General features: G+C 47.5%; 1 protein-coding gene across 2 annotated transcripts; it reads left to right on the plus strand.

The window, feature by feature from the left end:
* On the plus strand, positions 1–25635 carry Rcan3 (RCAN family member 3). 2 transcript variants are annotated; one of them, XM_027937710.3, is made up of 5 exons: positions 1–243; positions 7996–8248; positions 22501–22674; positions 24016–24187; positions 25358–25635. In XM_027937710.3, exons 2-5 carry the CDS (start codon positions 8051–8053, stop codon positions 25537–25539), a joined length of 726 nt encoding a protein of 241 aa, XP_027793511.1. In that variant the 5' UTR covers positions 1–243; positions 7996–8050; the 3' UTR covers positions 25540–25635. The 2 variants fall into 2 exon arrangements, with proteins under 2 accessions (XP_027793511.1, XP_027793510.1); XM_027937709.2 differs by lacking the exon at positions 1–243 and adding an exon at positions 456–614.
* The last annotated feature ends 222 nt before the right edge of the window (positions 25636–25857 follow it).

Here is a 25857-nt window from a genome sequence, read left to right on the forward strand (position 1 = left end):
CCGCCTAGTCTCTGCTCCTCGGGCAATTAAGCACCTGGGAGCCCCTCCTGTCTGTAAAGCGGGGACGGTAATATCCGGTTGGCTGGTTACGGGAGGTTACACGAGGTGAAGGTGCGGGGCGCTCTGCAGGGTGCACAGTAACTGGCGCGGAGTAAACGGGAATAATATTCCTATAAACGGCCCTTGTGACTGTCGTAGGGGCCGGCGGGAGACAGGGAAACTCGCTGGTCACAGCGGAAGACGGTAAGGTCGTCAAAGGTCCTGTTTTCGGGGACACTTAGCGCCCCACTCCGGAGCGAGGGCCCGAGGCCCGGCGCTGGGAGCGAGCGGCGGGAGCCGCGGGCGGGTGCGCGCACGGAGAGCCCCCGCCCCCCGGGAGGAGGAGGGGGCGCGGCCCGGGAGCGCGCGCGGCGCTCGGCCCCAGGCGCCGCCCGCGTCCCCGCCGAGGAGGCCGCTTCCCCGCGTCGAGGGCGTGGCGGCGGCTCCGGCTCTGCCCTCCCCCCGGCCCCGGCGTCTGTGCGCCCCCGGCCGAGCTAGTCGCCGCGTCCTGGTCCCCGCAGCCCCGTCGGGCGGCCCCGGCCTCGGTCCTGCCTCCTGCAGCGGTGAGCGCGCAGGTGAGTGTCCCCTTCCCCGCGAGGCCGGCGCAGGGCCTCTCCCAGCAGGTGTGCAGCCCGGGCCGGGGCGCGGGGCCCCTAAAAGTGAAAACAGCGGCCGTCGGAGGCGCCTGGGAGGGGTGGGCTCCCGTGAGCTGGGCCCCCCCCCCCAGGCGCTGCGGTCAGGACCCCCGTCCAGCCCTCTCGCGCCCAGGGTCTTTTCTGGCGGTGGTGGGGGGGTGTTCCTGGTTGTCCCCGCCCCCCCCCCCCATCACCACCACCACCACCACCAATTTTTCTCCCTTCCACCTGCAGTTTTCTCCCACAAACTGACTTTTCGAAAAGCTGGCAGGCCCGCTCTTCCCCTGGAGGGAGGAGAGGTGCAGTTGGTAAACCCAGGCCAGAAGGTGGAAGCCCCCCTGTTCCTCCAGGGCCCCTTCCCCGCGGTGCGTGGATAACCGCCGAATGCATTTATTCGTGACTTCTTGCAACCTGTTACCTGCCCCATCCGCTCCCTGCACAGGTAGAGCAATCAATAGTGACCTGTTCCAGGTCGCTTCGTTCCAGCTTCCGTGCAAAATCTGATCATCTCCTTTAGAGATTAGGATTCTAGAGTAGGGAGCAGTTCACAGTGTTTGAGATACACTCTAGGATTAAAGAGATGTTTTGGTATAGGGCTCAAAGCCAAGAATACTCGATTTCCCTCATTGAAAGCTACCCAGCACAGCAGATTGTTTGAATTTTGCATGGAAGTCTGCATTTAATAGATGTCTCTGATGTACTACTTAAAATACCTTAAGACTATCTCATTAGCTCTGGTTCAATATATTAAACTGTAAAAACATACTATGAAGACTCGGGGTCTAGATGTTTATGCATCGCACAAATTCATTCTTTTGCTGGAGAGTTTATGTAGTTTATTCTAGAAATGGACTTTGGATGCAGGAAGACTGAAAAAAAGCTGGGAAACTCAGAGTACCATTACCCATATCATCAGCTTTACATTTCATTTCACTGGCAAATGGTTTCCTTGGGTAGAGATTTCTGTGCTTTTATGGGAAATAGGATTTTTCCTGCTGTTGAAATGTAACACTTGTAAAGCTTTAAAACGTGAACATTAGGGTAAGAAATGAGATTCTGTCTGATGTTATAGGAGTTGTTGGTCTAAAGAAAAACCAAACCTTGGTGAAGAGTAATGTGACTTAGAAATGTGTTCAGCTGAAGCTTGTGAAATAATGGCAGCCCGGGCAATCAGTGGTGTTTGCTTCTTGGGCCCCTGCCCCAGATACCATGGAAGGTAGAGGCTGGTCAGGGATCTCCACTTTGTACCTGGAAGGTAGAGATTATATTGAGCAGAAGTAAATTATATACAGCAAAACAAATAACATGAGACTTTCATGGCTGTACTTAAATTATTCTTTAAGGCCTGTTATTATATTCTCGACAGTTTATATTTGTTGTTTATTTCTGTTTTCTCTCTCATGCTAACAGATACTACTATTTCTGGGGGCAGCAGGAACCTCAATTGTAACAGGACCAATGCTAAATTAGCAGCAAAAACAGCATAGGTCATGAACACACACAAAATATAAAAATCTAATTTTCACTTTTTTTTTTTTTTTCCTTTTGCAGTGCTGGGGATGGAGACTCTCAAGTGGTAGGAAAGTACTCTAATGCTGAGTTATATCCCCAGCCCATAATTTTCACTTGCTTTACTATTGCACCAATTTTTTTTTTTTAATCTCAGCTACTGAAAATGGTAACATTTTACCTGTAAGCGGTAAATGAGAAGATAGAGGCTTCGGGATAGACATTCAGAACCTCCACATTGTCAGTCCTGAGTGGCCTTTTAAAAATTTAAATTATAAATTCAAATGAGGTACACATTTGCTTCCAGGACTGTTGTAGCATTTTGAACATACCCAAAACATTAAAAAGTGCATCTGGCTAAGGTATTAAAATGTTCCCCAAATTGGAAGCATATTATTTTCAAAAAATTATTTGTTCAAAAGCCCCAAGGGGAATTTACCTTTTTCTTATCAGAGCAGAAAATGCAAGATCAACTCCGTGTGCGTGACATTTTGCTTTGATGGATTACTTTTGTCACAGGGCCTGTCATAGTGCAGCAGATGGTCCTGCTCCTTGGAGTTTTTCCACTCATTTGATGTTTCCATGAAGAAACAATTTGCCAGAAGCCAGCCCCAGCTACAGTTGCGCTGGAGATGATGCTAAACCCTGATTAGCTCAGACCTTTGCTTACAGAAGCAGGAGGATGTGGGTTCAGCATTTCTGCTGGGTGGGTCTAGATTTCCCTGGGTTAGTGAACGGAGGGAGAGCATGGTCTTGCAGTACAGTCGGGCAGAGTTGGCAGAAACTCCAGTAACAGCCTCAAAGAACCAATGGGCTTCTGCGTTTTTTTCTTTGTCCTAGTGAAACATAGTTTACCTTTTAAACAGCAGCTGAGTTACCTTAAATGACCTCCCTCCATATTACTGTCTTTTTCACATGTAATTTTCTGATGTCAGAAAATTATGTAATGGTTGACAATGTTGAAAAAACCCTCCTGGTTTGTCTTTAGCAAGAGAACCAAAATCTGAATGATAATGTCTCTGATATTGTATGCGTTGTATGGTGACCTAAAATTCTGTAAGGCCCCTAAAAAGGCACTGTGGCCTTTTCCCTAGCTCTGTTTTTTAAATCTTCAAATGTTTTCATTCTGGAATCAGATTACTATCTCCACTGGTAGTTAAGGAGCTCACATTGTTGATAAGTCTACTAGTAAACAGTTTTCTTGGTGATACAAACTTAGTTTTATTTTTGTTGCTTTATTTGTTTTTAATTTATTTTTGGTGTTTGGAATTAGATCATTTGGAGATATGTGTTTTTCTTCTTTTTGTTTTTTTCATGATTTGAATATCAGTTCCACCAGTGGTTCAGATACTGTTGGGGTCCTTTCAGCCCAACAGTGCATTAACTCAGATCATGCTTATGTTAATTAATTAGTGAGCATAGACTATATGCAAAATATTATTCTGGATATGAGCATGTATTCTCTCATTTAATTCTCCTTACTTAATTATTATTATCTCCTTAATTATTCTCTCCTTAATTATTCTTACTGGGTGAGGATTACTATCTCCATTTTATAGTTGAAGAAATAAGCAAAAGAGTTCATCTAACATAGAGTACTTAAGGAGCCAGAATCCAATCCTAGGAAGGCTGATTATGGAGCCTGAATCTTTCTGGGATATACTTAAGGACTGCTCAGACTTGTCTTATAGTTACTGTGGCTTCTTAGTAGTCTGTCCTTTTTAAGTATGTTAGAATTTGTGAGTAAACAAAATGTAGCAATACTATAAATATTACTGAAATGTTTTGGTATAAATACAAATACATTAATAGTAACCTAAAAACTTTGAAGGGACAATGTTGGGATAACTGACAAAATTTGAATATGAGCTGGGCCCAGTGGCTCACACCTGTAATCCCAGTCGCTTGGGAGGTTGAGGCAGAAGGATCACAAGTTCAAAGCCAACCTGAGCAAAATCAAGTTGCTGAGCAACTCAGTGAGACCCTGTCTCTAAATAAAATACAAAATAGGGCTGGGGATAAGGTTCAGTGGTTGAGTGCCCATAAATTCAATCCCCAGTACTTAAAAAAAAAAAAAAATGAATATGGATTGTTAATTAGATAGGATCATATTGATGTTTTTAATACTTTAGGTTATATAAGAGAACGATCTTGTTCTTATACCTTGAAGTCACTTGGGAGGAAAAGGGTATATACTTCATCTTATTTTCAATGGTTCAGAGCATGTGTATAAAAATAGAGAAAAAGCTGGGCGTGGTGGCACACACCTTTAATCCCAGTAACTCAGGAGGCTAAGGCAGGAAGATCACAAGTTCAAGGCCAACATAAACAACTTAGTGAAAACCTGTCTCAAAAATTAAAAGGACTGGGGATGTAGCTCAGTGGTAGAGTACCCTGGGTTCAATCTGTAATATATGACCAAAATACATGAAAAAAAATTTTTTTTTAAATAGAGACAAAGAATGATAAGGCAAATGGGCAAAATTGGTAACTCTGGGTACAGGATATTCAGGAGTTCCTTGTACAATTCTTATAACTTCTGTTTGAAGTTCTAAGCAAAAGAACAAAGTTAACTCAAAATTGAAGGTAGAAAACAGGAAATGAAGGTATATCATTCTAAGATTTGTGTGTGTGTTTTCATGTTAGGTGAAGGATTGTTTCCTGTGCTCTATTTCTTCTTTTTAAGGTTGGAGGAGGGAACTTGAAACAAACAAAAAAGTCTTATCAAACATAGGCTGGGGGCTGGGGGAGCTCAGTGGTAGAGTGTGCTTAGCAGGCACAGGGCGGGGGCTTGCTCCCTGATACCACACACACAGAAAATGAGCTCACTTTCTCAAAATCTCTCCATCCAGAACCCCCCCACAACTTATCACCCTCTTAAAAATCTAGACATGGTATTTTCTTTGCCTCTTCATAATGGGTTGGGAGAGGAGCAGATAAAAACAGTGTCACTGGAAGTTAAATTGGGTTGGTTTTGTCATGGCCATGGTGTGCTGATGGGACTGCTTTTGTGTCGAGCTCTGTAGCCCAGCTCACACCTGCCTGTCTGGCTTTGTCTCCCGCCACCCCCTCCACCCCGTGCACCGCACCCACTGGAGAGCATGTGACCTGTGTGCGTGCTCATCTTTTTGTCTCCCTGGCTGCACTCACGCATTGTTGGCGTGGAGCGGAACACACCCGGTTCTTTTCCTGCGGAAGCTCTGTTCAACCTGAAAGTCTCACCACAGCCTCCTCTGAGAGCCTGTGTCTAATCCCATGCAGAATTAAATTTCCCTTTGTCTGTGCTGACGTGCCCGTGGGGTCCTCGTTGTGGTGCTCTCTGCTCCTATTGAGGAGTCCTTGTTAAGCCACGGTGGGCTGCAAACCATGCCAGGGCTGAGGATTCAAAGGCACTCACAGTCTGTAGGCAGGGGTGGTTTGCAAATAAATAATCATAATATAGAACAGAGACGTGAGGGACTGTACGTGACATCTTGGCCTTAAAGATGATAAGGAAACCACAGTGTGATAGCGTTTCCCACCACTCTCCTGGGGCTCCCTGAGACTGGAGATTTCTGGCGCCATAATCTAATTAAAGGAATAAGTGCAAAACAATTGTAGGACCTGCGAGCTTCCCAGATAGATATCTGTTCAGTGGAAAGCCAAACATACCAGCCTAGAACTCAGGAGAAGGGCCTGAGTCTGGGCACAGACATTTGGAAGTTTCCAGTGCATATAGGCAAGAGGGGCCGAGGAGCAGCTCAGAGTCTCTTACACCTTTTTCTACCCTGTTCACCTCTGTCCCCTGGTGGGCAAGCAAGATTCTGCCCTTGCTTCTCCCACAGCCTTGGTCAGTCTATGACCACTGCATGATCCCGACTCTCCAACATGAAAATATGGAATATTTGAGAGAAAGGAGCTCAGAGGAGGTGTGACGAACACGGAGAGGGGAAATGGGAAATATCCTCTACCTAAATGAAGGCCATAGAGAAGGGTCTCAATGAGAATAGGAGGACACATCAGCTGAAGAGGAGACTTGGGGCCAGAGGAATCAAATAGCAGCAAGGAGCCCTTGGAACAAGGGCAGGGCCCTGCCTGCACATGCCTGAGAGAGGGGGTTGGTCAAGGAGAAGAGCACAGACGGGTGTGGCATAATGGAAGGAAATGGGCAGGAAAGCCATCGTTCATTTGGGAAGAAAGAGGCATGGTGCTGTCCTTCCTGGCTCAAGAGTCAGGTGAAATGAGAGAGAGCGCCGGGGCACCCGGCGGACCACAGGGAAACTCGGCTGAGAAGGCTGGTGGGTGAAGCTCGACGGTGGTCAGACCACCCGGGAAGACGAGGAGGAGGAGCAGCAGGGGGAGTGGGCGGGGCCCGCGCAGGTCAGGTGTGAAGGGCGGAGGCGGGGCCAGTGCGGAGGCGGTGGGTGAGGAGCAGACGGTGGGCCTGAGGAGCTCTGAGAGTGGACAGGGTGGGCAGCGAGGTCGTGTGCGGCAGACACAGCTGAGACCTGAAATCCTCGTCCTCTTAGAACTTGCTGCTGTCCGTCATGAGGACAGTGGGAGCTAAAAGATAGTGGCGGACGCCCAGCCGCACCGAACTGGGGCGCGACAGGTGGCGAGGGAGTGAAGGAGGCAAATATGGACGGCTCTTTCCAGGAAGTTGGTAGGAAAGGCGAAGGGCAGCCAGGTAGAAGGGGGAGAGAGAGTCCGGAGGTGGGGATGTTGAGCACCTGCGTCTGCTGAGGAGGAGGAGGAGGAGGGCTTGAGCAGACAGGTCAGGGGACGGGGTGCTGTAGGAGGAGCCCTGAGGATGACTGGCACCCAGGAGGGGACATTCTTGCTTGGGCCCGGGGCTCCATGAGGATAAGAACCATGTCCCATTCATCGAGTGTCCCCCAGTACCAAGCAGCAGAGAATGAGTGAAGATTTTACTTTTTAGAATTAGCCTTGATTAATATCAGAATAAAGGGGGAAAACCCCTATTTTATCCTTTGATGATCATTCTGCAAATAAAAGAGAAAAATCTCAGGAGCTGTTGAGGTGGCCTTACCCATGATCACTTAGTGTTCCTGGGCCTCAGGCACTCATTCTTAAGTGGTATGCTGATCTTGGAATAGGGGGTGTTGGGGGGACCTATGTAACACACACGTACAGCACAGCTTCCGTTCTGGTGTTTAACAGAGGGACCCTGTTGGCTCCAGGTCTTTAACTTAAATTCTTGATGTTTAATAAAAGTTCAGAAAAAGGACGTCTTTTCGATTGTCTTTTATGTTAAACTTTGCCACCGTAAGTATTTCCAAGACATATTTACAAAGACTGACTTCATAGAGGACTTTTGGTTCTGAGTAACTGAGGTCTTGAGAGAATACCTCAAAAAACAACCCCGTTAAGGCGAAGCAGCGCATCAGACAGTACTTCAGGGCACAGATGGCGAGCGGCTTGCGTGGGTTTGATTCTGCTGTGCCTCTTTCAATGTTTTAGAGCTAAAATACAAAACAAATATGTGCAGGCAGTGCTCGTTCACATTTTTTTTCTTCCCGCTGCTTGTCAGCCAGGGAACATGTTGATATGATCCTTCTTTTCCCAATGTCATGGGAAAACTCTTGGTTTTTTCCAGATCTGTCATTGCCCTGTGAAACATGCTAAGCAAATCAAATCAGTACACATAGAATTCACCTGTGAGGGCTGGCGGACGTTGGTTTGAAGGCTGATGGCTCTTTCCCGGATAGAATGGCTGCACCTGATGAACTGCTGTCTTGAGGCCAATTGATTGGAACCTTAGGTGGCATTCAGAGTTTTACCTCGGTGTTGTTTTCTTCTTTTTTACCTGTAGGTGCCCTATTGATATCCTAAGAACTTGAAAAACAGAAAAGACCTGCTTTTAGGGGATGATGCTAAGGGACACTATGAAATCTTGGAATGACAGCCAATCAGACCTCTGTAGCAGTGACCAGGAAGAGGAGGAAGAGATGGTTTTTGGTGAAAATGAAGATGACTTGGAAGAGATGATGGATCTAAGTGACCTGCCTACCTCACTTTTTGCTTGCAGTGTCCATGAAGCCGTGTTTGAAGTCCAGGAGCAGAAGGTAGGCAGCATCCTACCCACCCTGAACTTCTGGCCTGGAGAACATGGGTTTGGGGGAAGCACATGTTATTGATCTGAGACAAATTCAACAGAAAGCATGTCAGACTTTAGGCCTTCGTGTTGTATTATAAAAGAGTACAGGTTGCACCAGATAGATAGGAAATATTTAAAAACCAGTCCCTTCCCCCAAATATTGTGAGAAGCACTAGCTTTTGTGGACTTCAAATAAGTCTTATTCAATCTACTCATTCGTTTATTCTTTCTTTTTTGGAGACTGTAATTAAGGAAAAGCTCAAGATTTTCATCTTCCTATTCCAGGGGAGTACTCATAAAAGAAGGAATTCCACTTTTTCCTGGGGCTAGTTACATACAGCCAATTAGGACTATTTAGGATTTCATTGTAGCATCATTGTTAAACATTTTTTTTGTTATTACTTTTGACGACTCATATGGGGAAAAATGATTCAGTTTTGGTTTTTTTTGGTGGGGGGTACTGGGGATTGAACTCAGGGGCATTGAGCCACGTCCCCATACTTATTTTTTTGATGTTTTATTTAGAGACAGGATCTCACTGAGTTGATTAGGGCCTCACCATTGCTGAGGCTGGCTTTGAACTTGTGATCCTCCTGCCTCAGCCTCCTGAGCGCTGGGATTACAGGTGTGTACCACCACGCCTGGCCTCAGTTTGTTTCTTTAAAAATTACTCTCCTTTAGTTCATTTATTATTTACCTGGAAAGAGGTTATATGTGGGAGTGTGTGTGTATTTTTCCATCATAACCTCAAAAGCCCATAGGTCTTTTTTTTTTTTTAATCTTTTGTACTGGGGATTACACTCAGAGGTGCTTTACCACTGAGCCACAGCCCCACCCCACCCTACCCCCCTTTTTTTAATTGAGACAGGGTGTCTCTAATTTACTGAGACTGGCCTCAAACTTAGGATCCTCCTGCCTCAGCCTTGCAAGTTGCACCATAACACCTCACTAAATAAGCCGTAGGTCTTAATCCCACAGAAGTAATGGATCTCTGCCGATGTTCCGTGTTTCTCATGTTCTGATCTTCTTCTGAAAAATACCTCACTGCCCCTTCTTTATGTCTGTGCACTCAAACTACTGTCTTCCTGGAGTGGAACTAGTCAGTTTAACTCAGTCCACACCTGAGCCCTACAATGCATGAGGCACCGTGCCAGTTGTTCGCAGTTAGAGCACGACCCTTCCGCGTCCCAGGGATGGCCATCCATGGTGATGTAAGGTGGAATGCTAACACTCTGGGAAGTGCTTGCCAGTGTTCTGAGGTCTCCAAGGAGACAGGATCACACCAAGTGAAATCCAAGATCTCCAGAGGAGGTGACATCAGTGAGGAGCTGTGGCGTTGATTTTAACTGGAAAAGAAGGGAATTGGGGCCAGAGGGAACAGAATGAGCAAGAGAGCTGCGTCAGGAGGTTGGGCCACGCTAGGAAGCAGAAGGCCATCCTGTGTGGTTGGCAGAAGTTGCGCTGGTGGCGCCATAGTGCCGAGTGTGGGTCAGTGCAGGAGCTTGCCTTCCCACGGGTGTGTTCCCTGCAGGCTCCCAGCAGAGGAACGGCCATCCAAGCTGTGCGGGAAGGTCAGCTGACAGTGGAGGTGGAGTGGTAGGAGGAGACAGGTTCTCCAAGTAAACCTGCCTACAGATGACACCCCTCCCTGTGGTGGAGCAAGGGGGGGGGGTCACCATCCTGAATTTTGTGTCTTTGGGGGTCATTTTAATTTATAAATGCTGTTTCCTTTTTTTGTACCAGGATTGAACCCAGGGGCACTTACCCACCAAGCCACAGCCACAGCCCTTTTTGGTATTTTATTAGAGACCGGGTCTCACTGAGTTGCTGAGGGCCTCGCTAAATTTCTGAGACTGGTTTGAACTCATGATCCTCCTGCCTCAGCCTCCCGAGCCTCTGGGATTGCAGGCATGCCCTGGGTTCAGTCACAATTTGGAAATTTTGAAATTGTCTTTCCTAGTTTTCTCATACTTTTTAAGAGCTCTAAAATTTTTATATTATAAACAAGTAAATCTTGCTGTTTGATGTGAGAAACCACATGTATGACCTCCAGCCCTTCGTGTCACTCTGTGAGTGATTGAAAATAGTCCCCCCAATGGCTCCCATGAATGTGTGATGTGCAGACCTTTTTCCTTGTCACCGCCCCTAAGCAGTGCTCTGTGACAGCTATTTACATAGCATTTGCATTGTGTTAGGAATTTTAAGTAATCTAGAGAGGATTCAAAGTAGATGGGGGGCTGTGGCTTATATGCGAATACTACCCTGTTTCACACGAGGAACTTGAACTTGCAAAAACTTTGGTATCTGAGAAGTTCTTCAAACCAGTTTATCCCAAATTTATACTCACAAGAATTCTTGCAAGAAACCTCACAATCTTTTTTTTTAATATTTATTTTTTAGTTTTAGGTGGACACAATATCTTTATTTCATTTTTATATGGTGCTGAGGATGGAACCCAGTGCCTCATGCATGCTAGGCGAGCGCTCTACCTCTGAGCCACAACCCCAGCCCAAGAAACCTCACAATCTTAAGCCTGTTTCAACCTTTTCTAACCACAACCTAAGGAGTTTTTAACTTGCCAACGGGGTGAGTCCTTGTTGGTTTTCATTTTTTAAATAACCTGGGGGTTGTATCTAACCCAAATTCATACCAAAAATTGTCTCAGCGGAAGTTCTAGTAGCAGCAGCAATTTAGCAGACTTCACCTTGTAGATAATTCCTAGTCATGGTGACTTTTAGACAATCATTTTATCAGTAATGTCTGAAATTGTAAAATACACACACATGCATACACACACAGAAAGATCATCAATTAGACATAAAATGTGGGCAAAATCAAATGGTTACAATATCAGTGTCCTATTTGGCTTTATTTTTCTCCTGGAATCACGAGTGTTTTGTTTGCAGTGCTGGAGATTTAACCCAGGGCCTCACACCTGCTGCTCAAGGGCTCTACCCTGAGCTACATCCCCAGCCCTTTTTATGATTTTAAGGCAGGGTCTCACTAAGTGGCTGAGGCTGGCCTGGACCTTGGGTTCCTCCTGCCTCAGCCTCCCCAGTAGCTGGGATTACAGGTGTGCGCCCCAGTAGCTGGGATTACAGGCCCGGCTCTGGAATCACCTGTTTATGCAGGTGATCCACACACGTGCAGAACTCAGGAGTGGACGCTTCTGATGGATTTCAGACAAATCCATCCTGATTGCAATTAAACACTTTATTTTTGAAAGAACTTTTTTCCTGACTTGAAAAGATTTTTGTCTTTATGGCCATCTTATCATTGAAACCAGCTTGCACATCCTTCCAAGTGCACTAGACCAAATAACACGGGTGCTGTTACCATATAAAGGTAAATTTGCTGGATTTGGGCTCTGTTTTCATCATTGTTTCTTAAAAACAGAATGCACATGAGGGGAGAACTATTAACCCAAAGAAAATAAACCATAAACATTCTTATTTCCCCGGCAGCAGGGTGGCTGCACTGTCCAGGTGCCAGTGAATCAGCAGCTCCGTCAGGACGGCTGCGGGTTAGTGTTTCTTTTTTCTTGGGTTTGGGTTTTTCCCAGCGCGATGGCATTTCTTCTTTGTTGTGTTTTTCCCTTTCTTAAAAGAATTAAAAATTGGACTTGCTTCTGATTGGAGCATGATGAGTTTTCAGAATATAATATACATTCTTACAAGGTGAGCCTTAGGTCAGGGTGTCTGCATGGATTCAGTAAATGGAACTGGAAGAGAGTCTCTGTGGATAAAGAATGACTTCCACTGACCTGCTCTCCACAGGCCATTTTATTTGAGCGTTTTTCTCATTTTAATGGGGTACCTCAAGACATCTCTGCTTGATCAGGGACACTCAGCATCTGGTTGAGCTCCCAGGGCAGAGTAACACCCGTAAGTGTTTGTGGGATGCACTGGCTGTTGGTGAATAACCATGCCGTGCTGTGACCAAGAGACAGAATTAGGAGCAGAGGGAGGTTACGTCGTAAGTTGGAGACTTAATCTGAAATTTATGATCCCAGATACAGTGACCAAATTCTTTTGGTGTCTGTGTAGTCATGTGCACTATTTAAATTGTTCTATATAAAGAAGAATAGAAAAATAAGAAAACCAAGTGGCATTTGGAAGTTAGTCAAACGAGCCGATTCTCTGGGTTTCAGACTAAAATCCGTTATTGGGTGACCAGCACTGTGTTCCACCCAGAAGTAAAATCGTTTGAGAAAAGTGATTCATTGAAGGAGCAACTCAAGGGAGAATGTTCCTGTTACAGTGAAATGTGTTTTATAACAGCCTGAAATATCAAAAGGTTTCAATAAATGAATGTTTGATTGAATCTATTGTGCTTTTCTGGCCGAGAGCTCAATAGATTTAGTTAGCTTCAAGGCTACATTAAATATTGGAGAATCTCAGACATTGAAAGGTAGAAGAAATCCTAGTCAAGGATATCCAGCGGGCTCACGATCATGGCTTGTTTTAGAACTCCTTTTTCACTTGCTCACTGAGAACTATGAAACCTCAATATGGTCGTCCTCGGTGTCTGTAGGGAATGGGTTCCAAGATCCCCATGGATCCCAAACTCTGTGGATGTTCTTACCTGAAAGGCAGAGCCTGCGCACATCCTCCTGAGTTCTTAAAATCACCTCCAGATTCCTTATGACTTATCAATGCAAGGCTGTGTAAGTCGTTGTCACACTGTATTGTGGAGGGAATCATGAAGATGTTTGTAAATGTTTTTATAAACACAACTGTCATAGGCCTGACTATATTTTTAGTCTATGGTTGGTTGATTCTGCAGATGCAGAACCTACCGATTCAGAGGTTCAGCTATTACAACCAAAAAAAATTTAGATTCCTCTCGATACCTATCAAAATCCCAAAGTTTTTTTTTTTTTTTTTTTTAAGAAATAGAAAACCCCAGCTGGAGGCAGTGGCACACGTGTGTCATCCCAGATACTTGGGAGGCTAAGGCAAGAGGATTACAAGTTCAAGGTCAGCTTGGGCAACTCAGGGAGACCTTGTCTCAATGTAAAAAGGGTGAGGAGGTAGCTCTGTGGAGGAGTGTAGGTACAACTTCCTGGGTTCCATCCCCAGTACTGGGAAAAAAAAAAAAAAAGTGGGAGGACCTGTCTTTGCCCTGCATGAGGTGGCTCCGGGTCTTTGGACATGTGCCCGTTGTTTTTTGGGTAATTCTTTACTTTTTAGCACATCCTGATATTCGGGATCGATTTGTGCCTTCCCTGCCCCCGCCCGGGGATCAGCCACTTCACTGACGACTTTCGGTGAAGTGTTTAGAAATCAAGGTGTGGAGGCAGGTGTGCTCGCTTCTCTTGGACGGTCACTGTTCCAGGTCTCTTGCTGGACACAGCTAGGAGATGTAGAGGCACAGACATATTTACAGATGCCATGTGGAGCCTTGTCCTCCCAACTCCAGGAAATGCTGAGGGATATGTTCCATTTTTCTCCCTTTTCAAATTTATGACACTTTTCTCTGAGAGAAGAAATTTGCTTCCATTGTCTCATATTCACTGGGTCAGTCACCTCCCCCACTGTGTCGCTGCCAACACCCCCTTCCTGTGTGTCCTGGGCCACCTCCTACACCGACCCCCCCTCTACAGGGTCCTGCCTGTGTGTGCCCCCCCCTCACCCTGCCTGGGCTCCGGCCTGTCCTCTGGCCCCTCTGCCTGGACACCCTCCCTCGCATCCTGTGCCGGGCTGCCCTCCCTTGGACATGCCGTCCTCGACCCTGCTGGGCTCCGACACCCCATGCCAGGCCACCCTCCAAGTGATCCCTCGTCTTAGCTGGGATCCCCTCTGTGACCCCCAAACTGCCCATCAGCATGTGTCCACTCCATTGAGTCGCCCCATTTAAAGCTTCCAGAACAAATCTTCAGGAAGAGTTGGGAAGATTTTTTTCCAAAAAACAAAACAATGCGCCTCCTTTAATTCTTTCCCATGTTTGTTTCTGACGATCTTTCGAGTTCACCTGCCTTTGGAAAGATGGGTCTCCATCCGTCCTCCCGTGTGCGCAGAGAGAACACTGCCAGGAGTGTGAGATTCTGTGTCGCTGGGTCGGCACCGCACACGGCCACCTGGGTTCCTCACTCTCCCCGGGGCCAGGCTTAGCCCATGGGTGGGGGAGTAGAGGGACCTCCGGAGAGACTCGGATGGGGCCACAGAGAAGCAGACGACCAGAGGCGGGTCTCCAGTCCTCTCCAGTCCCCGGGCGCCCAGGCCGGCCGTGGGGACCCGTATGACCCACCTGGATGAAGGACCCGGCTCGCTGCTGCTCCTTTTTCTTGCTTACGTTGATAACTTTACATCAGCCTCTGGCTGGGCTTTAGGTGAGCGGAAGTTCACTCTCCCGGCAAGGGAGGCACCGGCGGCAAGCCACCATCAAGGCCATCGGGAGCCGCTCACTTTAACCAACAGAAAACAAAAACAAAACCAAAAGATGGAATTAATAAGGTTAAAAGCCGCAGAAGTGACTGGCATTTTTCTCACTGTGCAGAGTCTGACTGTAACGCAGCCTGCCGCATGCCCCCTCCACCCAGGTCAGGCTCCTCTGCTTCAGGGTGCTCAGGACCACAGGAACAGGGCTGAAGGATCCTAGGAAGTTGGCCAGTGATGTCACTGCTGGTGGTGTACCTTGTCACCCAGTGTACCCGAGCCTTCTGGGGGACAGGTCTCCCAGAGGGGTGGCGAGCAGTGGGTGGGACTGTTAGGAGGGGCGCATTCTGGTCCTACATCAGCGACTCCCGCCCGCTGTCTAGTTCATCTAGTGTCACCCCTGGGCATTCGCCTCCTTCTGGGGACCCCCGTGGTACAGAACAGTTTCTCTGCGGCTGGACGGGCCCGTGGACCCCTGCAAGAGCTCTTCCCTGTTTCTGTTAGGAACGGCTCTGTCTGGGTAAGAGCTGTTCTCAGGGCTCTGGGTGGTCACTCACTGTCCTCACAACAGCCCCAGGAAGTGGGTGTTGGTATCATCCTCATAACAGGCAGGGGACTTGGAGGCACAGCCAAGGAAATCCCCTTGCCCAAGGTCACACAGCTGTATAGTAGAGCCGGAACTGACCCCCAACAGTGGAGGGCAGAGTTCTGTTGCCGTGCGGATAACAAGCTGTGGACACCACACACCTTCCCAGAGTCACCTGTCCAGGCTGTGGGCTCCTCCTAGGGCCTTTTTTTGTGGCCTCATGTCTGAAGCAATGGACCGTCTCTTCTGGACACAGGAGTATTTTATCCACACCAAAGGCGGGTGGCAGAGGCTGCCAGCTCTCAGGAAGGGATCCTCTCTGCTCAGAGGAGGTGGCTTAGGTATGAAGCCTGTGCTCAGTCACCGAAATCACAGAGGTCATCGGGTTGATGTCGTCGTCTCTGACGGGGCTGGCCAGCATCTGAGGCAGAGCCATGCACTCCACTCCCAGGAGCAGAGGGGGTGTGCAGGACGCAGCCCCGGGCCGGGCAGGAGGTTGAGGCAGAACCTGGACTTTCTCGGGACAAGCGGGGGGTGGGTAAGGGTCGGGGCATCCTGCTGAGCAGCGTGGTGGGTTTCCCGGTGCTGCCGACATGGACCCTTCTGGCTGACCTGGGCATCTGAACCTGGAGAATATGTGGCAGCGGTCTGCAGGACCCAGACAGCTGGCCGGTCCTGGACAATGTGTGAGGAAAACTCACCTGAGTGCTTTTCTCACCTGTGATGTCTTAAGATGGTACATTTGAGCTCAAGGGCCTGGGCAGGTTCCAGCCAGAAGAGTTTTGTGGGCTAATTGAGACTTTAGATAAATGCCTGCCTGCCCCTCCAAGATGCCCAGCAATGACAAAAGTAGTCCAGCTGGTCAGCGAGCCGAAGTGGGGCTTTATAACTAAACAACCAAACAACCTTCAGGCTCCAAAACAAAAACCAGCTGTCAGAAGCCGGGATCTCGCTTTCCCAGCACTGCAAAGCCCTGGGTTTAATCCCTCGCATTGCAAAAAAAAAAAAAAAAAAGCCGCACTTGTGGATTCTCAGACCTGCGGTTCTGAAGATTACGTGTCTCCAGTAAGTGTTTTCCAGAAAGGCCAAATAAAAGTGTTTTTTATGGATGGGCCACATGGTTTAAGTACCACTGCGTGGGAACAGTGCCTTGGTACCTTGAAAACGGCGTGTGCGTGCAGGACTCCTGGCACAGACCTGACAGCTGCCTAATCAGCCTAGCTCTTAATGCCCGGCCTGGGTATGTGGGCACCTGGCCTGGGTGTGCTGGGCGGGGATACGTCGCACCCCTTGCGTGCGTTTTCTAGATGTTTTGAGGCTATGATGCTTGAAAATAACTTCTGTGCTGATGGGTCTTCTCCAACTTAGCTACAGAAGAAAGAAATTTTAGCACGCAGAATGACTACTAATATCTAAGGATGTGTTGTGGCCAGAGCCACCTTCCTATGCTCACAGCCAGCTTGGGGACAGGCACTCAGGAAGCAGGCTCTGGTCCCACCGGCTGTGTTCCATGAGGCCGAGGCCCACGAGCCTCCTCTGTCTCTGCAGCTGTAGCCTCCCCTTCCTGCCTCCTTTTGTTTTCCTGTGTGCATTGGTTATTAACTTGGCGAAAGTGTCCAATGTGGTGAACTGTGGCAGACTCTCCCTCTGACCAGCACTCCAATCAAGGATTTCTCTCATCGCCACCCCACCCTGAGCCAGGCCATGAAGTGACTTTCTGGGCTGGGGTGTGGCTCATTGGCAGAGTGCTAGCCTGGCATGCACGAGACCCTGGGCTCAGTTCCGAGCACTGCAAAACAAAAATTTTAAAAAAGGAAAAAGATCTATCATGGTGACCTTTTTTGTTGCATGTGGTGTAGAGATGACAGATCTGGGGGGAGAGGGAAGCATAGCCCTTTAAAGATTTGTGTTCAGTAGGCAGAGTATTTACAAATAGATTAAGCATCAGAATACAAATAGGTAGTATTTTGTGTATTCTTGAAATTTGATTCATTTACATGCTTCTTTCTGATCTGGAAAAATGTTGAAGCAGCATAAATAAATAAGGTTATAGAAGGTTTTTAATTTTTTTATATGTTCTCCCCTCTGTCACTTTTGAATTCAGATCCCAGAATTCTGTAAGGGCTCAGATTACCAAAGTTTTCAATTCACCATGCTCAGCTGTACATGTGCCATTTTCTGGCCAGTCAAGTTCTTTCCTCTGGTTGTTTTAGTGAGCAGTAATGATTGAGAAGAAACAAAAGGCAGTGTCTTAGTTTGGGCTGCTATCACAAAACACCTGAGGCTGGGTAGTTTATAACAACAAACAGGTATTGTTTACAGTTCTAGAGGCTGAGAAGTCCTAAATCAAGGCTCTAGCAGGTTTGGTGTTTGATGAGGGCCATTCCTCATGGATGGCACCTTCTTTGTGTCCCCAGTGGTGGTCCTCAAGCCTCTTTGATACAAATGTTAATCCCATTTATAAGGGGACCTGCTCCTGACCTAGTCACCTCTTACTACTGCCACATTGGGGGTTAGATTTCAACAGGAATTTTGGAGAGACCCAGACCTTCAGAGTACAGTAGATGCTTTGCCTGTCACCAGGCAGAAATGGAGGCCTTGCCCATGACATTGAGGAGCCTGCAGTCCCTGTCCCCTGTAGAAATGTATCACACAGGATGTGGTGGTATCCTGCCTCAGGGACCAGAAATGACTTCACTGTCGAGTGGGCGGCAGCTCCGCTTCCCACCAGGGAAGTCCTTCCTCCTGCTGGCTTAGTGTTGAGGAGGGAGGGTTCTAGCTGCCTCCAGGCCGGGCAGAGGGGTGCAGCACGGTCGTTTCCACAGTCGCTCCCTGGTGAGATGGACAGACGCACCGCTGTGTCCTGTGTCCGCATAGGGCAGCGGGGAAGGGTCCAGAAGACCTGCCCTGGCCCACCTCCCGGGAGGCCCTGGCCACACCACTGCCTGTGGGGTCCCGTCGCCCGGCTCCCCTGGGCTCTTCTTGAGTCCTGGAGAAGTTGGCCACGCGTCGTTCCTTGGCATTTGGGGACATGGTCTTCAGTGTACTGTTGGCTGCTCAGGTGCCGCAGGGGACTCCGAGGCAGCCTCTGTTCTGCGGCCTGAGCGGCCGGGGTCTGGTGTGAGGCTGCAGGTGCGGTGGCCCTGCTGACCTCTGCTGCCTGAGGGGCGCGCTGGTGGCCCCTGGAGGAGCGTGGCTGAGGACGTTTGATGTTGGGGTCCCCATTATTGTATCTGAAGGATGAGATACATTTTTTAATATTTTGAAGGATGAAATTTCTGGAGGAAACGTGCCACCATTCCCTTATGGCAGGTGATGCTAATTTCATATCAGGAAATTCAGAAACTTATGAAAGTGAGTTACTGCAGAAACCGTTCTAAGAAGAAAAATCATAATTTGGTGTTTGAGCTGCTAACTGCAACGGTCACCGCCCGTCGGATTCGTTTCACTTTCCCAGATCCCATCCTCTCTTCTGTCCCCAGGCTTCTAAATCCCTTCTGTGACGTCAGGGGCAGCCTCAGGGAGGCCACCTACTGAGGGCCTTTACTTTTCCCTCAATTAATATGGCTTGAGCATCCCCAACCCCCAAATCCCAAATGTTCCAAAATCCAGAACTTTCTGAACATTGTGTTGGTGCTGAAAAAGTTTTGACTTTCACATTTCAGATTTGGGATTTGGGGATTAGGGATTTTTAACTGGTAAAGTCTATGCAGATATCCAACCTGAACTACTTCTGCTCCCAAGCATTTCAGAGAAGAGATACACAACCGCCAAGTTTTGCCTCTTACACAATGTTCAAGTTTCTGCGGGACCTCCCTCACAGGCAGATTTCACATATTTCATAAACCGTATTTATGCTACATAAAGGAGAAAATGAATATGAAAGGGAGCAAACACAAAACCTAGAAAAACTTACTCATCAACTGTTGCATGACTTCGTTTGTGTATAATTGTGTGTGTGTGTGTGTGTGTGTAAAGCCATATGCACCCTGGGGACCCGAGGCCAGGGTCTCTTATGTATTGAGCATGTTCTCTACCACTGAGCCGCAGCCTCACCATTTTTAAAAATTCTTGATTAAGTCACAGGTAATGGGATTTAGCAGGCAGAGACAGGATGATCCGTCGCTACCATCTGCAGGGTGCTTTCAATTACAGTGTGTTTCTGGAATGAGAAAAAAATTGTTTTGAAGGCAGTAGGAAGAAAAATTGATACAAGTAACTTTTTGCAAGATAGTGTGGGTCATACCGGCATTGTGACACAGGAAAATCCCTCGTTGGGAGGTATTTGGAATAAATAGTAGCAGGGCACATGCCTGTAATCCTAGCCACTCTGGGAGGGTTAGGAAGGAGGATTGCGAGTTGGAGGCCCGGCTGGGCAGTCTATCAAGGCCCTGTCTCAAGAAAAGAGACAGAAGGAAAGCACTGGGGGGTAGCTAGGGTAAAGTCTCCTGGTTTAATCCTAATTACAAAAAAAAAGTCCTATTGTTATCCTGGACAAAGAAAACAATTTATGTACAGAATGACAATATTTCACCAGCCATGCTTCATTAGTTTCGGCCTTAATTTCCCTTTCTGCTGTGTTCAGTACCGATGTTTAACTATCACTCACGGAAATTTTAATATTTGCTTACTGTTTAAAACATTTAAAATAAGCTACTATCAAGAATGAAATGTGCTGGGCCCAGTGGCCCACGTCTGAATCCCAGCGGCTTAGGAGGCTGGGGCAGGAGGAGCAAGTTCAAAGCCAGCCTCAGCAATGGTGAGGTGCTAAGCAACTCGGTGAGACCCTGTCTCTAAATAAAATACAAAAGAGAGCTGGGGATGTGGCTCAGTGGTCGAGTGCCCCTGAGTTCAATCCCCAGTACCCACCCCCCAAAATTAAATGTAATGTGGTTTCACAGCATCTTCATTCCAGTTTTTTTTTTAAATTAGCAAGTCTTGAAACGGGTGCTAAGGGAACAGTGAACACCCTTAGAGGTGATAATAGTTACAAACTTTTCATGTGTTTTCATTTAATAACAGATGTGCTATCTTAAAATTCTTTGTCTATGATATGTATTAGTTCATTTCACTTTAATATATGAAAACAATATAGTGACATATAGTAACAAAAATAGGGTTTGTCTTAAAATTGACCTTCTTTTAAAGCTGCTTCTAAGACATTGGAGATCCAGACGTAGTGAAAGGATACCGCCGCCCTAGAAAGCAGTTTGGTAGTGTCTGAGAAATAAATTCCATACGACATACATTCAGCCCTTCCACTCCAGGTATTTGTCCCACAGAAATAAAAACAAAACACAAAACCTTATGCCCAGACGTTTACGGCAGCTTTACTCATAACAGTTCAAACCTGGAGCCGACCCAGGTGTCTGTGAGCACGTGAGTGGATGAGGACCTGTCTGGCGGAATTCTGCTCAGCATTGGAACAAAAATAGACCCCAACCACTTGGCTGAATCTCAGAGCAATGACACTTAGTGAGAGAAGCCACATGCCCCCCAAAAGGAGCACATACTGTATCATTCCATTCGTAGAATATGCAACCTGATTTACGGGGGTGGGGGGGGAGGACAGTGGTTGGCAGGTGTCAGTCTTTACATGTGAAGAACTTTATGTGATTAACTAATAATCATGTTGAATAAGGACCTACATGTGAAAGGCAGAACCACAGACCTTAGAAGGCAGCCTAGGAAAACATCGTCATGGTCTCCAGGAGTGGGAGAATTAGGGCACAAAAGGCACAGAAGGAAACCCTCATAAATTCAGAAGTGTTCAAATTTAAAATTTCTGTTTCTAAAAAGGGGGAAAGAACCACAGATACTTGTGGCCCATATAATTGACAAAGAATCCGTATCTCTATTGAACTTCGACTCAATAAAAAAAGATGACCCAATAGAAAATCGAGCAAAAGACATGAACAGGATGTAACCTGTTCTTGTCCAGTAATTAGCCGTCACAGGTGGGGCCATGCCGCAGGGGGCTGAGGCTGCCGAGGGCCACAGGTTCGAGGCTGGCCTCATCAACATAGACCCTGTCTCACGCAGTGATGTGAGGACCGGGGAGGTAGTTCAGGGGCAGAGTGCCAAAAAGGAGGAGGAGGAAGGAGAGGAAGAAGAACCCAAATAATCAATAAATGTGAAATGAGCCTAAGCCTTGTTTATTATTCAAGGAAATATGAGTCATTGTCAAAGTTAGAGTCCATTTCCTGTCCATACCTCTAGTGGATAAAGTCTGGTAGTTTAACTGTCAAAGGTAGGTGGGTACAGAACAAGCGGAACACATACCCGCTCTTAGAGGAGAAATGGGTACGAACATGTTGGAAAACTATCCAGCATTATCTAGTAAAGATGTGTCAACCCAAGGCCCAGAGTGCCATGTGTACCAGTAGAGAATCTCATACATGTGGGTAGCAATATCTTTGTACAGGAATGTTCACAGCAGCACTGTAGTAGGGAAAAAAAAAAAACTGGAGGCATCCAAATCACAACAGTGTTGGAACGGATACACTGTGGTATGGCTCTACCACAGAATACTAGACAGCACTGAAAAAGAACACGGGAACAGAGCAATGAGGAAGCAAAAGCACAAGTTGTAGGATATGTACAGTGTGGTTCCATTTTTTAAAATTTTGTTTTAATTGTAGTTAGACACAATAACCTTTATTTTTATGTGGTGCCAAGGATCAAACCCAGTGCCTCATGCGTGCTAGCTGAGCACTCTACCATAGAGCCACAACCCCAGCCCCAGTGTGATTCCATTTTTAAGGACACAGATAACCATTGTGCAACTATGAAAAGAAAGCACGGGAATATCCACAAAATTCCAGAAACGGTTAGGGGGGAGGACCGGAATATGATGAGGAAGTAAACAACTCAGGCGCTGGCCACTTCAAAACAGTAGCAATGTTCTTGTTCTATAATTAGACATGTTGGTAGCATATTTATACCTTATATGTATAGCATTCAAACCTACACAGTATTTAATAAGGTCCATTTTATTTAAACTAAGTATAAATTGCAGAATTTAGCATATGAATTTGAGGATCTTGAATCTTAGGTGCCTGCAGGAGAATTATGCTTTTTTTTTGATGAAAAGATAATGAGTTTTACCCCAGTATTTCTGTTTAATCATTTAAGTTTCATTTCATTAAATGGAAAGTGGCTTCCTTGCAATATATTGTGCGCACTTGGAACATAGCCTTAAAATCTGCTTCTTCTCCCCCCCCACTTCTCTGGACCCTGCTGTTCCTCAATTTACAGGAGAGATTTGAAGCACTTTTCACTCTCTACGATGACCAGGTTACCTTTCAGTTATTTAAAAGCTTTAGAAGAGTCAGAATAAATTTCAGCAAACCTGAAGCAGCAGCAAGAGCTCGGATCGAACTCCATGAAACAGACTTCAACGGGAAGAAGCTGAAGCTGTATTTCGCACAGGTACGTCTCAGCGTGGCGGACCTGCTCTCTGAATCTCTCCACCCACGGGAACTCTCACCTCCTCCTCTGCTGTCTCATCAAATCAGAGGTTTTTGAAACAAACCATCCCAGCCAGCAAATAATGTAAACTTCCCTTTGTTTTATAGGTACACGATCTGATTTACCTTCTGAATATACTTATCCTCCTAACCTTTGTGTTGCTGAAATGGTAGGAATTCATTTTTCTGGCAGCTTTGTTCAATGAGGGCTCCGCGAGGGTTAAGCCCTGGGACCCTGTGGTTAGTGAGTTAATTTTTTCCCTGTGTATCTGGCACTTAGGATGCGAAGTCCTCCTGAGATGTGAGAGAACAGTCTCTCAAATCACTTTTTGAGTTTTGATTCGTCTGAGGAGCCTCTTGGAAAAAAAACTGCCAATCCGAGGGATGGCCAGCAGGGGGCGCAGAACCCTGTGGAAAGGCTGAGCTGGTAGTGATCCCCGGGCAAGGGCTCTCATTCTCTGATCCTGCGTGGGTGTGGCTCTTTAATAAACCAGTTTTTTCTCAAAGGAATCAATGAAAAAAAAAAAGCATTAGATCTCATGAATGAAATATATTGTTTTATCGTCCAAAATAATAATAAGTATCCCCTGCCTCCCGCTCTTTTACTTCTAAATATAAAGCGAAAGAGGTTTGCCATCTTGCTTTCCAAATGAACACCTGAATGAAAGCTGGGTAGACATTTCCCAGTCGTCTTTTGAAAGGGAAGGTGAAATCAGATGGCACAGTTACCTGTCTTCTAACAAGGGGGTCGCATCAGTCGAGATAACTGACCTGTAAAGAGCAGGGGGTGGTTTGGCTCATAGTTGGGAGGTTTTGGTGATCACTGGCCCCTGGCTTTGGGGCCTGTGGTGAGGGCAGCGCCTCGTGGCCAGAGCTCAGGGGGAACAAAGTCACTCACCTCGTGGCCAGAAAGCAGAAGAAGCAGCAAAGGAAGAGGCGGGGGTCCCCTGTCCCCTTCAAGGCACTGGCTGAAGACTGCCATTGGTCCCCACTTCCGCGGCTCCCCGTCTCCCAGTAGCGCCCCCTGAGAGCAGGCCACACCGTAGCTCACCTCACCTTTGGGAAGTGGTTCCTGCTCTGCCTTTCCTTGGTCATTCATTCATTCATTCTCCTCAATGAGCACCAGATGTATGTGGCCCCGCACAATGAGCCCAACGGCACCCACCCCACCTTCCTGGGGCTGGAAGACGCTCAGGGGAGGTTTCACATTTTCTCTCAGACAGTGTGACAGTACGTGTCATGATGGCAACGAAGAAAAACCGCCCCGTCCACAGAGTGGCTGTGAGTCTCTCCCTTCCTGCAGGTGCAGATGTCCAGCGAGGCCCGGGACAAAGCCTACTTACTGCCACCTCAGCCTGCCAAACAGTTCCTCATCTCCCCTCCCGCGTCGCCCCCCGTGGGGTGGAAACAGAGCGAGGACGCCATGCCCGTGATCAACTACGACCTGCTCTGCGCCGTGTCCAAACTGGGGCCAGGTAACGAACCTTGATTTTTCCCGTTTTTGTCCCAAGACACTTTCGTATGGAAGGCCACATTCAGCCTGGTGTGTTCTGGCCACCCAGGGGCACACAATGACAATGGCAGACACCATCACATCAGCCTGGGTTCAGATTCCTGCTGTGTGTTTTCGAGCTCCGAGATCCTGAGCGAGTTCCGAAGCCTCAGTTTTCTGAGCCTTCCTTGCTTTCCTCTATAGAGATGATCCTCATGTTCACTGTGATTTCAGGGATCAATTTACAGTGCATAACACTCAATAGTTCTGATGTGTGTGTGTGTGTGTGTGTGTGTGTGTATGGTGCCAGGGATTGAACTCAGGGGTGCCTAACCACCGAACCACATCTGTAGCTCTCCCCCCCAAACCACCTTTTTAATTGTATTTAAAGACAGGGTCTCCATAAATTGCTGAGGCTGGCTTTGAACTCATGATCCTCCTGCCCCAACCTCCTGAACCACTGAGATTACAGGGCTGCACCACCAGCCCGGCTTAATATCCTCACTGTTACAAATTCTAGGACTGGAATTAGCTGCCTTCTCTCACTGGCCCCGTCATGTACCAGATAGATGACAACTACCTTGTATCTCAAGGAATTGGTTGTCGTGTTATATCATCCCTTCCAAATTGTTCTCTGAGCTTTCATTTTGACCTTGCTTCCCTGATTTCTCCCCACCTGTCTTATCCCTTTAAAGTAACACAGACACAGATTTCGTGCTACTTGTCCACCCAGGACAGCGTCTCACCTCTTGTAGGGGCTTGATTAGAGGAGAGGCTGGGAATTCTTAAGACACCCACCTTTTTGACTTCTGAGGTCCTAGAATAGATTGCCGGTGCTGCCTGGAGCCTTACCAGCGTCTCTGGGGGACGCTGAAGCCATCATGAAGTGCAGCAGATTCTTGGTATTATTCATGCCACAGTCGGGGGCATCTACATGCTAATTTGCAAGACCTCAGGCCCGGGACACCATTGTGTATAAGAGCCTTACGTCATGGAATCTGTAACACCAAAGCCAGATAAAGTACTCTAACATAGGATTTAATGATTTTTTGAAATTATCAATAATAGAAATGCTAATAGCACAAGATGTTCCAAGGGACCTGCGGTTCTTCCTGCTGGAGGTGACGCCTTGGGGCCCTTCTTGCCTCCACAGGGGAGAAGTACGAACTGCACGCGGGGACCGAGTCCACACCGAGCGTGGTGGTGCACGTCTGTGAGAGCGAAACTGAGGAGGAGGAACCAAAGCTCCCGAAGCAGAGAATCACCCAGACCCGGCGCCCGGAGCCCCCCAGCGCGGCGCAGAAGGAGCCCCAGGCCTTCGACTGTGCGCTGTGAGGCCGGCGCGAGCCTCCGCCGCAGCTCTGGCCGTCGCCTCCAGGGGGCGCTGTGGCCCCAGGGCGGGAGGCTGCAAGGGACCCGGGCTGCCCTTCGCTGCGGGTGGGATGGAGGCGCCGCGGTTTCACGGGTTTGAAATGTTGAGTGATACTCCAAATGGCAGGTTAAAGGATTAGCCCCCAAGATGTGACGCTGATGACCGTTTTAAACAGTGACAACTAGGAACATGGCTTCCCCACCCCAGCAAGGTTAGCGCCCCAGATTGCACTCGGCTTGGGTACCACACATGGAGCCGTAGCACCCTGTTTGCAGTCCCAT

This window comes from Marmota flaviventris, chromosome 10 (assembly GCF_047511675.1).
Source record: "Marmota flaviventris isolate mMarFla1 chromosome 10, mMarFla1.hap1, whole genome shotgun sequence".
Taxonomy (NCBI): Eukaryota; Metazoa; Chordata; class Mammalia; order Rodentia; family Sciuridae; genus Marmota; species Marmota flaviventris.

Coding starts and splice junctions, on each gene's coding strand:
- Rcan3 (XM_027937710.3), top strand. CDS start 8,051: ATGATGCTAAGGGACACTATGAAATCTTGGAATGACAGCCAATCAGAC. Junction 8,249..22,500: donor TTGAAGTCCAGGAGCAGAAG/GTAGGCAGCATC, acceptor CTCAATTTACAG/GAGAGATTTGAAGCACTTTT. Junction 22,675..24,015: donor TGAAGCTGTATTTCGCACAG/GTACGTCTCAGC, acceptor CCCTTCCTGCAG/GTGCAGATGTCCAGCGAGGC.